Genomic DNA, 16,990 nt, shown 5'->3' on the forward strand with positions numbered 1-16,990 from the left:
ACAGTCATATAAATGCAAGCAAATACCTGTCAAGAACCTGAAGTCTACTAACCGTTACTGCTCACTGCTGTGAGTGTGTGCTAAGTGCTAACTGGGTTAGCCGCTGCAGGACTCGTTCTTTGTCTCTGTGGCTTATATTTCAGCTTAATTTTGTACTTGAGCTCCTGTGTTAGACAGGATTAGACTTTTTGCTGAATTGCGTGTGCAACTGGACGTCTAACTTTGTAAGTAATCTGCTGTGCGTTGAGTGTGCCAACATGTAGTAATACCTACTGACTTGCACACATGTCCGCGAGTGTAGTTTTACACTTCCTCAGTCTGATATATTGGATTGTAACATTTTACTTTTTCCACTCATGTATTCCATGATTCATAGTGATGTCTTTGAAATGGCTCAGTCAGCATAGGTGTCAAATGGCCTCAAGGAAGAAGTCTTCCCTCCACGCTGCTGTGCAGCGCTTCACAAAAGAACCTTTGGGCGGCTAATTTGATCGAATACATTGCAGCTAATCGACCATGAAGATGACGAGTTCGCGTTCGAGCTCTAAGGCTGAAACTCTTTTTACGCTTTCGTATCTTTTGTCTGCTTGCTCGACTGCCTCACAGGTATCCAAAATAGCATCTGTGTTGATCACTTTGAGGCTGGAGGCGTCTCTGTGCTGCTGTGTGAATGGCTACAGTCACTACTGCTCATCTGCGCTCAGCTATGAAAGACGACATGAGTCCTCTTGGCACTTGCAGCGTCTCGTTCTCTGGGTTTGTGTATGCAGACAAGCTCCCAACCCTTGTTAGTTGTTCCATTGTGTGTGTGTGTGTGTGTGTGTGTGTGCGCGCTGTGCCTGTTTGTGTTTCTTACATGTGTGTACTCACAGCCTCCCTGCTGGTCAGTAAGTCGTCTCTGACATGCTGAATGTTTCTGGAGGATACGTGCCGATGCCCTGGCTGCTCCTCGGCGCTGTCTTCCCCCAGGCCAGGAGCGGCTGAATGGGTCCATTTTGGCCCAAAAGATTCCCTTTCTGAGAGGGAAATGGAGTGTGCATAATCTGGGTCAGTGATACCTCCCAGTCCCTCTCTGTCTTCCTCTTCTTCTCCTGCCTCCTCCTCTTTCATCTCCCCTTCCTCCTGCTTCAGAACACCTCGCCAGCTGACGCCCACAGTACACTTTGACCACTTTCATTTTACTGTAATCTGACTGGAACAGGAGGTTTGGTAAGTTTTCCTTAGTTTTTGTAACAACTAGAATGGTGACACATTTTAGTAGTTCAGTTCCTTGTCGTTTATCGGCTAACATGTACGCAACAGTACCGTTATATCAGTGAGCTAATATCAGCTCTACTTTACCTGCCTTTGACTTTATACTGTAAAATACAGTCATTCATCTTTGTTTCCTTCATTTTCATGTCAGAGTCAGCCTGTGCAAGCTTGCCTTTTACATACGTGTGTCATGCGGTTGTTTCAGTTGGCATGTAAGTGTGATCCTTGTTTTTTTTCTTAAGCTGTGGCTGTTTGATAAAGTAGGCACAGTTCAAATTCACAAAAGCTCGGCGACGCTCTCTACTGTGTGAATGTTCCCACTTCTCACACTGAAAACACCCACATAGATTAAATTAACTCATTATGTTAGATTTTAGAAGTCAGCGCGTACATTTCTGGATATGATTTCGCAGAGAACCATTAAACCTAAACGCGTTATTATGCCTCGAAAACAACAGCTGTTGATGATGTGCCTTCCATTTGTTGGCCTCTCTTATTTCGGGGTGGTGTACTTTTCCTATTCCACCGGCCAAATGCAGGCCGTGCAGCGTCATATTGATATTTCCAGAGCTAGACTGGAGTCTGAAAGGAAAAACATTTTTCCACTCTCTAAAACAATAAAATGAAAATGTGAGGTCAGTCCAAGAGCACGGGCCTTGTTTTAGACTCAACATTTTACACCAGCGCTCAGTCGTCACGCAGCAAATGGATCGCCAGTTTGTCTGGCTACAGTAGACTACAATTGAAGCACTTAGAGACTATTGAATGAAGATGAACACAGGAAAGATCCTCAGTGGAACCAAAATAGGCACACAGCGATTCACAGAAAACCTTTTCCACACACATATTGTGCGGAGTGTTTTGGAAAAAGGGTTTTTCTTTAGTGCTACTCAAACTTCATAGGAAAACGCATCAATCTCTGTAAGTAATACATGTAATTATGTAGTGAGGCTTTTTGTGACAATCCTGTGCTGTTTCCTCTAAGATCCGTCCACACCACTGGCTCCTGACAACAGTTAATCATTAAAGCATTACCTCACTCTTTAGTTTTATGGCTTTGACTAATGCTGGAACCTCATCAGGCAGCACATGTGTGTCCCTTTGATGAAAACTCATATGGATGGACAGATGAAACGCTCTGATTTCCCAGGAGATTCAGCCCACCATGATAAGGAGGCAAAGAGAAGTGAGTTCATAAGCTTGTTGTAGAGGAAATGATGGAGTAGCTCGAGACAGGAGTGTTGGAAAGAGACCAGCAGTGGAGAGTTGGAGACAGGCAACAGGTTTTGAGGCAGGTGTTTCAGGATCAGCCGACACGGACGTCTCATATGGTACATCTGGACCCTCGTGAATCCTTTGGCAGCCAGGTAATGATTGATTTTACTGGATGTTGGTGTTTGTGGATGTTTTAAGGCCAGGTATTAAATTTACGGTTTGTACTGAAGGGTATCAGTGGTGAGTCGAGTCACACCAGTCCCTGCTGTGTGACCGTCTGTAATGTCACATGACTGGTTGTGTTGCATTACTGAAAACCCTCTCCTCGAGCTCCCTTTCTTCCCTGCTCTACGCGGTGTAAGCCTGGCTCGGTCACTCTTTCACCACAGCCTTTATTGTTTTCATTATTTGGGTTTTGGATGCTTTATGTTCACCTCCCCATTTATGTGCGGAAGTAAATGTAAACAGTGCTGCAGTGGAATTGTGCCTCAGGTTTGGCTCCATTGTTTGCCCTCAGATTTGGCTGAATGTGAAATCTCGAAGGCCAGTTTTCTCCTTTGTCGTGGTTTGTGTATCTGACGGAGACTTGACAAATCACATTACTGCTGTTTTAGTTGGCAAAAAAAAGCTGCTTAAAAAGAAATTTAAAAATACATACGCTTGTTTATATTGTTATGGCTTTATTATGTTGAAGACCCCCCCTTTCCAGAGCTACACTTCCTGTCTCACCCAAAGGCCGCAGTCATTGTCCTGGGAGTGGACACAGGAAGTGGAACTCTCCATGGCGACAACAGAGGAGTGACGCCGTTCACTCTTTCTCTTTCACAGGAGCACCCGCTTGCACTTTTTTTGTTAAAAATAGCCGTTCTTCACAGCAGCTTGTGACGAAGCAGGGGCGTAGCACAAAATTCAGGGCCCTGCACATGGGCGTTCTCTGTGGACCCCCCCACTCCACCTTCAAATCCACAGCTATTCATTCTAATGTCTGTGCGGAAGCTCCTCGCAAGGAGACGCAATACTCGGTCCCCCTTCCCGAGACCGGCGCCTTTTGAACAGAGTTCAGTTTCTGCTGGCAGCAAAAAAAATTTAAAACGCAGAATGGTAACAGCTTGCAATTTAATTAAAAGTTGTACTTGAAAATATGAAAGTACTTTTTAACCTGTGTGTGTGTGCGTGTTTGCAGCAGTTTGTGTAATAATCCATGTTCTCGTTCTCTTCCAGCCTCGTTCGCTTTTTATGAGCGTCCATTAGATTTAATCCTCCAGTCATTTAGAAGCTTTCTGACTTAACCTTGTACTTTGGAATTGCTGTTTGTTTTTTCCATCAAGGCTTTCGCAGAAACTGGTTGGATTAATAAACATTTTGCTACAGAATTCTTTTCCATGAGGTCTTGTCACGTTAAAATACGGAGTCGGTGAAAATAGCTGAAAAGGACACAAGCTGTTGGTGCAGAAGTTGCAGAGACTGTAGATATCAGAGCACACAGTGTTTTGTTTTGTTTTGTTCTTTCTTTCTTTTTTTGTTTTACAATGTTGTCCTTGGAACTTCTGCTGCACTCTGTATTCATTTCCTTCCTCTGCTCTCTCCCTCCACTCCAGGCAATAACAATAACAGCTAAGTTAATTTAACACACACACACACACACACCTCTTCCTCCAGCGTCATATTTTCGTATCAGTTGTGTCACCTGTTGGTGTTCAGCCGGTGGAATGCGGGAGGGAGTTTGTGCAGGCCGAGCGCTGCGTTCACGACGACCGGCCGCGGTCGTCCTCAGCTGTGGGCGCAGACGGACCCTAACGGGCCTTCGGGCCTTTTTAATTACGGTGTGGACAGTTTGGACTTGTTCCAGCATGGCTCCGGCCTCGCTCACTGACTCAGGTGTCTCGTCGGTGTGTGTAACCTGAAACTTAAAGGAGAACACGACGTAATTTCTGTTTCCTCGTTTGGTTTCATTTCTCATTCACCTTAATGATTTCCTGGACCGGTGAGTGTGAACCTGAATTTTCTGAAGCCTGAAGTCATTTTTTTTTTTTTTTGTCATCTGTATGACTTGGGTACATCAAGTAACCTCAAACAATGAATTTAAGCATAAGCCAAATAAAGCAAAAGAGCAAGAATTTAAAAGACCACAACAATATTTTTTTTACAGTCTTATTGTCTTGGCTACAAATCCTGTATGCTCAGCATTTGTCCCAACTATTTTTTGCTTTGCGTGCCTTACATTAACAGAAGTCTGAATGCATTTCTCCTTCATTTAGAGATTTCCACTCATTTCTGTGAAATCAATCAGTCCGTGGATTCCTGAAGGTCCTGAAAGTTCCTGAAAATTGTACAAACAGCTCAAGATGACTTTTTTTATGTCCAACTGACAGCCCAAAACTCAGCGATGTTAAATATACTTTATCCTGACGTTTTACGAGGCAGGAAACAGCAAATGTTGAACGATCAGTAATAAGTTTACATGTGACTTAAATGAGCTGAAGCACAACCAAATCACTAGTGTGAAGCCCAACTCGAGGAAAGGCAGCTAAAATGTGTGTTTGGATGAAAACTTAAAGAAGCTGCTCAGCGACATTTACTCTGACGTGATGCAATCCCCGTTTTTGTCTTGCATTAAACCGAACCTAAACTTTGACAGAAAGGGAGGGAGACATCAGCATCTGTTGGACTTTTTAACCGCTGGTAAACTCTCAGCTCCGTTGTTATTGTTGTTGTTGTTCAAATGGCGGAATAAACTGTGTGTTGGACAACAAGCTGTTATAATAACAAGTTCCACTGCAGAAACAGGCAGGTTGGCTTTTAGGATTCCTCTCCTTCCTTTCTTCCGCTCTCACTTTCCCACAGCTCAGATTTCAGGAAACCAACATCCTCTTCTCTCTGTCTCTCTCTCTCTCTCTCTGTCTGTCTCTCTGTCTGTCTGTCTCTTTCTGTCTCCGTGTCTCCCTCCTTTTCTCAATTCACTCTGTCTTTGTGAGCGTCTCTGTCTCGGTTTACCTCTCAGTTCCGTCTCTCTTTTCTCACCCTCGCCGGCTCTCTGAGTGTTTTTCGGTCGGAGCTCATATTCCACAGCCCACACTTCACTTCCTAGTCATTAGTAGTTGCAGAGACAAGCAGAGAGACTTGAGAGTCGTGTGAGTGAGTGTATGACATGAGTAACATGTATGTATGTCTGTCGGTACATGAGAAAGGAAAAAAACAAAGAAAAAAGTCTCCCTTCTGACCTTCAGTTAATTCAGAAGGGAGACTCCACTCCCTTAAATTCACCTTGACTCATTCCTTCTTCATGGTTCATCAGTGGTAAATCAAGCTGAACTAGAATATTACGAGTTTATTGATGGACTTGTTTTCAGGTAATGCGACTTTAATGGTTTTAGGCTTGTCTTGTCAGAAGCTTTGTGTATTTTTTATTGTTGCAAAAAAGGCCAATCATTTGTGACCTCTTCATCTCAGTCAGACAGATGCTGGATTTTTGAGGCCAGTACGCCTTAATGTGGTTCCCCTCAGATTCTTATTTTACACGTGATAATCTTCCACACTGACCCAAACTCACGCAGTGAGATGCTCGCCGTGTGGACACCTGCTTGCATTCACCACAGATAAAGGCGTCCGAAGATGCAGAGCTTCTTTCGGACGTTCAAAGCTGTACTAAGCTACTCTGAGAAAAATATTTCCTGTGTTAGCAAATCCACTGGTGCTGTCATTCCAACAAATAAAGCCCAGCCTCTGGAGCAGTGAGCTCAGCCTACACGTCTGAGCTTTGAGGAAGCATTTGCATGTATTAACTGCAATTTTCACAAAACCCCAAAACCGAAACGTTAAAGACGCTGACTGCAGTGCTGGCATCCGGCTCTCCTCGTTTTTCGTTGACCCAAATTAGCGTCAAACATGGTCATTCACCAGTGAGTTAAATACAGGGAGAAGTTACAGTAGGCTGCTGTGCCATATCCTCACATTACAGTCAATTTACCACACTGTCGAGACGGAAAGTTAACCTCCGTCAACTTTTCACTGGTGGACAGCCTCGCTGATGTGACTGGACGTTAGGTCTTCAGCTGTCCACAGAGCTGCAGAAGAAATCATATGCTTTTTGTCCAGGTTGTGCTGACTCAGCAGGTGCAGCTATTTGTTTTTTTATTTTTTTTATTTCATCTGTAAAGTCTCAGAAGGTGCCCATGAAAACATCCCAGACTCCAGGCTTCCACATATTGTTTGTTTTATCCAGCCAACTGTCTGAGGAAGTTCAAAGTTCAGTGATATAAAACTGAGATAGATAAGACTTTGTCACCACCTGAAAGCAGCTCAGGGAAAGTCAAGGTGTTCTTGAAGCGGTTTGTTGGTAAACTACTGCTAACTAGTGACGCAGCAGCTGGAACATGTTAGCACTAGTCAGCTACAATAACTCCCCGAGCTTCTTTCTGTTTCCTCTGTACTGTGACATTTATTCCCCCCCCCCGGGCATTTTGTTTTCAGGATCATTTCATTCAACAGAAAGTTTCAGTCACTTCTTAACCCGCTCAGCACTTTGATTCTGCCAGAATAAACTGGTTTTGTTGCAAACTTTTGCTGTTTAAATGCTGCTGTGACCAAACGTATGAGCTGCAAATACTCCTCAGTTTCATGATTCATTTTCTGAACCAACCAGTGAACAAACAAGTGGGAAACTGTTATCAATAGTGAAACTATTCCTGTGGGACGCCGGCCGAGGCAGGGTTGTGTTACACATTGGTACCTTCGGGGGCAAGGAATGGCGACCTGCACTTATGTTTGTGTTTGTCGAGCATGTTGGTGCTCGAATGGCACGTTCACTGCCACATCAATCAGCGGACCCCTCCGTTCCTTTCATACTACAGCTGGGTCTGCGTGGATCTGTCCAGCGGACGCATGTGAAAGTGCAGTCAGCGCATGGAAACAAGCTGCATCTGTGCTAGATTTACAGATGGTTTTTCAAAGTTATCTGCACTAAAATGCCAGAACAATGAGCAAATGTCTCAATCACAAAGAAATTGCACATCCCAGCCAGCAGTCAGTAAAGAGTGGGAAAGACAGACGGTTTAGTTTGCCTTTATGATCACATATGTCCTGCCAAAGCAAAGTGGAACACACAGAATATTATTGTTGTTATTTACTTTTTTTTTTTCCCCTGTTGATTACTGAATATAAAATGGTCATTTTGATTGTGGCAAAAAATGTTCCATCTCAGTTAAACAAAAAGTGACTTCATTGTTGCCACACTGGCCTGAAGTCAGTGACCACAGCCGTGTTGGTTGGATTGGCTGCGTTGGCATCCAAAAGCTATTGATTATAGAGTCTCATGATCGAAGTTGAGAACGACTTTTGAGACCTTTGTTTTCGACACAGTTTGCAGTTTGTTGTGGATCTTTTGACAGTAGCCAGGAGGGGAATCAGGCCTGGGAACTGCTCAGACCCAACATGACCAGAAATTCACCCAAGCCGAGAGCCAGGTTGATGATGGCTCAGGCAGTTAATCAGGTGCTGTGACAGCCCTCAGACCTGACGTGAACCACTTCAAACCGCTGCTCTCAGCATGTCGTCATAAATGGCGCTGAAATGCCTCAGATGTTGGATTTTCTTCCTTTGCATCACTTTGAGTGTGACAAATCAAACGCATTCTTCAGAGAGTTCAGTGCTGCTTTTCGTGAGCGGCTCGTGCACGTCCCCCCCTCTTTACAGTTGGTTTTTACGACTGTGCTGTATGTGTTTTATGTCTGGAGTGCAATTTCCTCTGCCTGTAACAGAGAAGGGGTTGGGCCCCTTTTGTGACGGCACTGAAGCCCTGTTAAAAGTAGGGAAATGAGTCTCTGTGTGGTGTGTGTGCTGCATAACGTAGTGCTGCTCTCTTATCTGTGTCTTTATCTGCACTGTAATGCACTGCCATAATTTGCACCTTCTTTCACCCACGTCACAGAGGTAGACACCAATAAACTAAGCACATTCTCTTGTAATCACACCCTGTTGTTAGAGTATCACTTTCCAAATATAAAAGGCAGCCGGGGAACAACTGACTCAGTCAGCAATAAAACTTTTTACATCCAGAAGCATCCCCATCATGTGACATCAAATTCCTTTTTGTAGTTTTTATACTGATTATAGTGTCATCAGTCTAACCAATTATTATTTGGCACACGCTCAAGTTTTTCAGCAAATTCAATAAAAATCATTTCAAGCTTTTTGGCCTGTCGTGTTGACAGACAGACTGACCTCCTTGGCAAAGTGCATCATAATTGTAAACTAGAACAATTATTATGGCCAATCATGTCTTAAAACAGTTGTGAAACTAGAAAATACAAGATGACAGTCCTGTCTTAATGTGTTTGTATGTATACAAACATACTCTTGTTTGAATGGACCTTATATTGTCAGGTTTACAGAAAGGGTTTAGGCAGTCAGTTTCACATGAATGTTGAGTTGTGTGCAGTCAGTGTCAACAGGAGGTGATGCATAATGAAAAATGTGAATGCTGCCTGTGAGTTATTCTTATCAGCTATTACTGTGGTCCTGATAAAATCCCAGGTCTGAGCCGTAACTTGACTGTGACATGCAGCCAATAAACATAGTGGCTAAATTTGGCAGCAGGAAGACTGTCAGATTCACAGCTGAACGTATAAAAAAGTGAAGGCCAGATGTAACAGTTCACAATCCAGCGCCAACTCACACAATGTGGTGTAACGAATACAAATACCCAGTGGCTAAAGGGACAATAAAAAGCCACCGCAACGTTATGAGCCTTGAATACATGAGCTTAGTCCTCATGACAGTGACACACACACACACACAGCTTTTCAGAAAGATGACTTCACATTGGAGAAAGCTGACCAAACTTGATCCTTCAATCCTCTGCAACAATGGCAGCCATTGAGGAGTCTGACTCACGTGTTTGAACCTCTCCTTAGTTTCCTGTCAGAGGGAACCTCCAAACGGGCGTCTCACGGACAGCGTTCGCACAGTGAACGCGCAGAGTCCACTTTTCTTTCTTTTGGTTCAGCATCTGTAAATAAAACATGCAAATTTGCGGGCACCTTGGGTACTTAAACCTTCCACGAATCGCAGGCGTACAAAATGAATAAACATGTGGTTGATGGTGCTTTAAAGGACTCTGCAAAGATGTGTTGACGACAAAGAAGTGCCCATATGTTAAAAAAATGTTGCTGGACTAAATCCACTGTATTCGAGAAGATGACACTTTTATTACTCCTGAATACAATAGGCCACTGTTGAGGAGTTTTGTTCATGCTACAGGCTGTTTTAAGCCGCTGATCCAAGTACAGATAAAGCCCAACATCTGACCTAAGTTTAACTTGCTCAAAGTAAGAACGCAGGTATTGTTTGTTTTATTCAGAAGTCGCTTCGTGTGAATTCCATCTTTGCTACTCCACCACATCACCACATCAGATTAGGTCTGTCCTGATCTGCCTTGGGAAAAAAAAAATCCCACCAAACAGATTCCAGGTCAGATTACTCCACTGTGATTCCAGATCTCTGACCATTCAGGACCTGTTTGTGGTTCAGTTGTTTGAGGAGACGAGAAGAGGCCACTGCAGCTTTCTCCTCTCCCACAACACAGACCTTATCCACGCGTCGTGCCTCAAACATTTTCTGCTGTTGCTTTTTGTTTTTATGCATTTTCATTCTGAGGAAACTTTTGCCAGCAGAGACGGGGCAGGATGCTTTGTTTAAGTGGAAGAAAAAGTGCAGCAGTTATTATTATGTTCACTTTCTGAAAGTTTTTAGTATCATCTTTGTCCTCTCACTGGCAGGTTTTTTCTTCAGCCCAGATGCTGTGCTGATACAGAGCACGTAGGCATGGAGAATGAAAAGTGTCTGTTTTATCTGAAAGAATATTTTACTCTTGGACACAACAGTTGCATTTATTGGAACATTTTGTTCGGCCCTTGGACAATAATTCAGTTTGTGTGGACGGTTTCTGTGGCTCGACTGTCCACTATCCTGCAGTTTGGATGACTGGATGATGGCTTCATCATCCCGACCCCTGATCTGAGGACATCAGTGGTTTTTGATACAAAATGAACAACATGATGAAAAGAATTTCTTGCCTTCATGACAAGTTGGAGATTTAACCATAATGAGTGCCAGTTTTTGCTTTTCTTGTCTCATTTTAGGACTGAATGTCAGAAAGAAAAAAATGTCCGAACACCTGGTAAAGAAAGCGAGGAAGCGAGACACTGAGGTAGCAGGTGTGCCGGACCGGTCTTGCAAAATGTTTTTAACTTACCTCACGTAATGTAAGATATGAAAACTTATTTGAACTTATTTCTAAACCTAAACATGTAGTGTCATGCCTAATCCTAACTAAAATGCAGCTGTAGGGCACGTGACTAAGACAACAAAGGTCATGTGAAGAAAGTCACCTGCGCCTTCTTTCCTGCACGTCTAAAACTCGTGGAACGACACACGAAAAGCTCATAATGCCTGAAAAGACTGCCGTGCTCATCACATTGTGATGAAACTTGTCATGCAACCTCCTCAAAGATGCTCATCGTTTTGTTGTCCTGTAAGTCGTTGATCTTTCTAACTGAAGGCCTCCTGTAGTCCGTCTGGCTGCCCCATCACGATGGCCCCCTTCATGGTAATCCCCAAAAGTCCCTACAGTCGACTTGTTAAAGTGAAATGAAATAAATTAAAAGCATCTTAACATCTGATATCTTTCCTGATCCAAAAGAATGTGAACACCTGTTGAATTTATATAACCAGCTCACTATGGCTGCTGCTTCTTTGACCATTTCTTCCTTGTGATATTATCTCATGTAAAACCGATCCTCCAAATATTTATCACCAGGTATAAAATAAAACCCAGTGAGGCGGCTCTTTTTGTCTGCTGTCAGTAAAGCTCGGGGCTGCCATCCTTGCTTCTCTACCGAATAATCTGTATTTGTGAGTTACAGCGCCTGGTTTTACCTTTAGTGCCCTGAATGCTTATTTTAAAAGACAGGTGATTTATGTGTAATTATTATTCAATTTTTTCTTTTTTTTTAATTTTTCAATCATTAATGCTTCTCAAAAAAGGCTTAAAATTTGCATTCCTTATCGCATTCATGATCATGATCTGCCTTTAAATTCCCCTCATATCACCTCCAACTACCCTGCACTGTGTGGAAATCCAAAGCAACATAGCAGTGGAGTTAGCTGTTATAGGCAGGCTACTGTTCTCTGACTGGGAAGGTTTCCTGGAGGAGATGTCCATTAGTTGATTGTCTTCATGTGATAAGAGAAGCATGTAAACAGAGAAGCAGCCAGCATGGCCCTGTGCTGTCCTGCACTGCCACAACCCTAAATCCCCCCATCCTTTAAGCAGTGAGCTGACCATCTGTTCCAGGCGCTGGGCCCTAACTCAGTGCTCAGAACACACACACACACACACACGCACGCATGCACACAAACGTTCGTCACAGTGAGTTAATTCCTGCATTTGGTTGTGTGTGTATGGACTGGGCTCAGAGAAGGTGATGTGTGTGTGTGTGTGTGTGTGTGTGTGTGTGTGTTTTCCTGCGTCTCTTGCGGGTGTGTGTCTGTATGTGGGATAAGGGGAGCGGTCCTGTGTGTTTGTGTGGCTCGCGGTCATATCGGAGTTGCTGAGGCGACACACGGCATGCGAGCTTGGATGTGGGGCGACAGGAAATGACCGGGAGTGCAGCATTGTGTCATTTCCCTGCTGGAGTCCTTTGTGATCCGCTCCGTGCACCTGCTTTATGTGTCCCCATTCCATTTCCTGTTTTTGCTTTTTTTTTCCCTGCTGTGGTTATGTTGGTCATAAAGTTTTAAATTAGGTGAGAATTTTGATCTGTAAAGACAAAGGGACAAAGGGATGCATGCTGAGTTACGTTGCATTGCACATCATCGGTTAGACAAAATAACACTTGTGTAGACTGAAGGCTGTAAGAAATTATAACAGACTCGCTATTTTCTAGACATACCATCAGTTTGGTACAGATGCTCAGCAGTCGTGAGGAAAAATCCTTTTCAAAAGAGCCAGAAACACAGATTTCTGCAGCCGCAACACGTTACTCTGCGATTTAACAGGGGAAACTTAAGTGACATTTTGCCAAGAGGATGCAACATGAAGACAGATAGTGACACCCCGAATGCATTGAAGTTTACAGACTGGTGACACACAATACTGTAAGGCTGTCTGGGTTAGACAAAAGGACGAATGCATCGGCTTCGTCTGTGGTTGACAGATTCTATCTGACTGAAAGGTGGCTTTTAATCATTTCTGCCTCATCAGCATTCAACTCAAATCACAAATCGTCATCCTCTATTAGCAAAACGGGCCTTCGTTCACTAGCCAGATAGCCAGAGCTTGCACAGTGTTCTGCAGAGAATGCACACAGGGTACAAGGAGCTGGTGCGCTGTGCTCAATATATTACTCATTGTTTAAAATGTGATGATGGCCAATAGCGAAATTCTGCCTGTTTGCTGTGTGCTTGTGTGCACCGTGTTCTTTTTAAATTCAAAAATAGCTTGCATTTCATTCTGATGTAGTTTGTCAGCTGCTTGTGTCCCCATCCTGATGACAGTCAAGAAATCACAGAGCAGCAGCTCAGTCATCAAGCCCATCCCCAACCCCCCTTTCTCTCCAGCCTCCTCTCACTCCATGATGTCCTTCTGCTGTGTATTAAAGAGAGAACTTGTGAATGGCCTGATTGTGTATTCGGGAAAGGAGATGGCAGCTGCCTCTCTTAGTGTTGGCAAGAGCTTATGTGTGTGCTTAGGATTGTGTATGTGTGTTAATAGTAATCCTGTAGATCCCAATGACTTATCCTTTATCCTTTATGAGGCTGCATGTTGGGTTCCAGCACAATAATTTTTCTTTGGAAGATTGCGTAATAACACATGAAGTCTTTGTGTCACAATCTGACAAATTTTCATCATCTGCCAGATTGCCGAAGGCTGTGGGCTGGTTTTAGATAAAGCAAATAGTTGGTAGAAGTCTGCCTTTATTACAGTTTCAGATCATGGATATACAGGCGCATTCTTGCTTGTGCTTTTTGTTCATTTTGTCTGATTTGTGTCTATTTTATGTGCGATGATATTTTGAAGTTTCAACCAATCAGAGTCTTCAGGGTACTGATCAATCTTGTTTTCCTCGTCTGCTTTACAGTGGTGATGTCTTGAATCGACGGCCTCTCCAGCCCAGTAAAGGACGTGCCAGTGCCGGGCTGCTGCTAATGGGAACTCCTGCTCCGCCATGAGTGCTCGTGATGGCGTTGGTGGCATTGGTGGAGTGGGTACCCTGGGCCGGCGGCAGCGCTTCGAGAACTCAGAGTTCACCGTGCGCATCTACCCAGGCGCCCTGGCTGAGGGCACCATCTACTGCCCAATCAGCGCCCGCAAGACCACCACAGCCGCTGAGGCCATCGAACGTGTCATTGACCGCCTGCAGCTGGACCGCACCAAGTGTTACGTTCTGGCCGAGGTGAAGGAGTTTGGTGGAGAAGAATGGATTCTGAACCCCAGCGACTGTCCTGTGCAGAGGATGATGCTCTGGCCCCGCGTGGCACTCGAGCACCGCTCGCTGTCCGGCGGCGAGGATTACCGCTTCCTCCTGAGACAGAAGAACCTGGATGGCTCCATACACTATGGTGGCAGCCTCCAGATGTGGCTGCAGATCACAGAGGAGCGCAGGCGCATGGTGGAACGTGGACTGCTTCCACAACCTGATTCTCAGGGTGACCACGCAGATCTATGCCACCTGCCGGAGCTCAACGAGCGCTCGCTGCTGGACAACCTGCGCTCGCGCTTCCGCCAGGAAAAGATCTACACTTACGTTGGGAGCATCCTCATCGTCATTAACCCGTTCAAGTTCCTGCCCATCTACAACCCCAAGTATGTGAAGATGTATGATAATCATACACTGGGAGATTTGGAGCCACATATTTATGCTGTGGCAGATGTGGCTTACCACGCCATGCTGCAGAGAGAGAGAAACCAGTGCATTGTTATATCTGGGGAGAGTGGCTCTGGGAAGACGCAAAGCACGAACTTTCTCATTCATCATCTGACGGCTCTCAGCCAGAAGGGTTTTGCCAGCGGAGTGGAGCAGATAATCTTGGGGGCGGGGCCAGTACTTGAGGTAAGCAGAAACACTTGCATTTTTGTTTCAGTAAAACGTGCTCTGCTGATAGCAAAGTACCTGAGACTAAAGACTTGGCCTTGGGTCAGACCCAAGTTAATGCGGTCTTTGGACTTGACTGCTGTGAGAATTTGGATGACTTGAGACTTGATTCCCAAAAGGCGAGACATGAATGAAAGCAAAAAACTTGACCAATATCTTGCAACAGTAAGTCTTCACAGATTTTTACCTTGCAAGTTACCAGTTGTGACTTGATTGGGACTTTAGGACTTGACCTTGATTGGAAGTCATAAAGTCATGAGCACATGCTTTTAATCGATTTCATCAGAAAAGTAAGTTTTATGTTGGGAGTCCCTCACTCTTGATTCAAATCTGTCACAAAAACCTAATAACTATTGCATTCTGGATGTCCTTGTTTCTGCAGTTTGCCTGTGTATATTTATTCCTGCTAACACACTGCAGCTTTTAACATTAGTTACACAACAGTGTGTAGCCACAACTGTCTCTATGGTTGGCCCCGAGTCGTGTCTGCCCCCATACAGACGTTTGCTGCACTTTCAGTCCAGCTGTGTGCGGATTATGTGGCACACAGAGGAGGTCTCTATCAGTATGCAGCCGGTGGCCTATCAGTGTTGACAGTTGTAGGCTCTTGTTTTTGTGATTACAGCCAATTTTTTTCCATCACCATGGAAAGATTTTCTCAAGGTATAGGCTTGTTGAGGTCCGGCCAGAGGCTGTGACAGGAAGCTGGTTGTTTTCATATCACTCAAGACATTCCACTCATATTCATTTTTCTTCTTCAGGGAACCTGTCACTTTAATGCACCCCGGTAAAGAGTCTGTGAAAAGTTCACAACAGCACATTGTTTTCTCATTTGTCTTCGGCATCGACTGGATTCCTGAAGGTTACGTAACACCCCTCGACTGTAGGCACAATGCTGCTAGTCAGGAAGGCAAATGCAGGTTGTTTGTCAAGAGTGTTGTTGTATTTTTTAAGAGGTTGTATCTTTCACATCACCTGACCAGCAGCTGTTTGCACTTGATTCACTTACAAAGAGCAGGGCAGTGCAGTCAGAAATGCATACATTTCTTTAGGTATTTCGTCACCTCTGTATAGTCAGCCAGGTCTGTACAAATGTGTACAGTATCTGCAAGACAAATAATTGAAGGTATCTTGTGTATATGACCTTTATTCCAGAGGGGATGTCAGATTTAAATTGTTTCTTAAAGTCCAAAAAAATCATTTCTGTTCCTCCCCATGTGATAAAATAAAAAATTCTGCCAGTGTTCTTCAGTTAATATCCAGTTGAGAATGGCAGCTTTGAAGCCAAGTTCAAAGGTAGCCAGCAAAGACAACAACCTTTGCAACAAGTAGCTGAGCATGCCGTTTTATTTCCTTTGGTTTAGCAAACATGGTTCTCAGGAATGCCATTCAATGGTGTGTCCGTCGGGGTTAATGTGTAAGCATTTTGGCTTAATCCTCAACTCAGCAACACGAGTGAGTAGCTCCGAGTGCAGAGGAGCAGCCTTTAATTGTTTGCACAGTAAGATTGCGTATCTGCCCGCTGGTGATTTATGCCAAGACTGGAGCTGCGGTGCTACTGCGTAGACAGACAGATGAGAGGAGGGGAGGAACAGCAGCCAGCATTACCTCATAGGAGTACTTTATCTTCATTTCCTCATAGCTCGTCATTCAGGAGAGTAGCTGAAGCAGCGCTGGAGGATTTTCTTTTTTTTAATATATTCTGTGGGTTTCTGTTTCTTCATTTCCTTTTAGATGTGTGTGTGTGTACGTTTCATCACAGGATTTTTATCACAAATAAGAAGTTCAATGTCATGGCGACAGTAGAAAAAAAAACTGTTGAGTTAATGTTCTCTCATCTTAATGTAAAGAGCTTTGAATTCATCCTTGACCTCTAACATGGGCCACTGGTTTCAAAAGGTGTGCCTCTGTTAGCTTAAAGTGGAACTTTGGTTTTACGCATCAGAGTCTGTTTACAGGTCTTGAGGAGACAAAGTTATCTAAAGCCTCAAGGGATGTTAAGACTGAAAATCTGGGGGTGTAGAGAAAGACGCGAGGCTGCCTCTGTAGTTAATGTTTTAGATGGGTTTAATCCGAGCCAGTCCAGAGAGGCTTTTACTCATAAAACAGAAGAAAACCTCTAACCTCTAACCCAGGTGGCTGGTTAGATTTCATACTCGTGGTGTGAATGGAAGATAAGGTGAGACTCAAGCTTTTTTAAGAAACAATCCACCCTGGGCTCCATCCACAATCCCTCTGTTCATGCTCAGTTCATATGCTCCTCATGACATTTAATATTTCCACGTATTAGTGACCGAGCCGGTTCATCATTCAGAAATGACTGATATGGAAGACCAGGACCCTGAAGTTAAACAAGACGAAGCAAAGCA

General features: G+C 44.1%; 1 protein-coding gene across 14 annotated transcripts in view; it reads left to right on the plus strand.

The window, feature by feature from the left end:
* The window catches only part of myo9aa (myosin IXAa), a 92,117-nt gene that overhangs the window by 7,773 nt on the left and 67,354 nt on the right, over nucleotides 1–16,990 (plus strand). For 12 of the 14 annotated variants that reach the window (XM_046393647.1, XM_046393682.1, XM_046393673.1 and 9 more), the window contains exon 2: nucleotides 13,608–14,579. In XM_046393647.1, the coding sequence (XP_046249603.1) occupies nucleotides 13,695–14,579 (885 nt within the window). In that variant the 5' untranslated portion in view covers nucleotides 13,608–13,694. Of the gene's footprint in view, nucleotides 1–1,666; nucleotides 2,441–4,186; nucleotides 4,454–13,607; nucleotides 14,580–16,990 lie in introns of those variants that run through there. The other 2 variants (XM_046393656.1, XM_046393665.1) reach the window with 2 other exon arrangements.

The sequence above is a fragment of the Scatophagus argus genome, chromosome 1 (genome assembly GCF_020382885.2).
Source record: "Scatophagus argus isolate fScaArg1 chromosome 1, fScaArg1.pri, whole genome shotgun sequence".
Classification (NCBI taxonomy): Eukaryota; Metazoa; Chordata; class Actinopteri; family Scatophagidae; genus Scatophagus; species Scatophagus argus.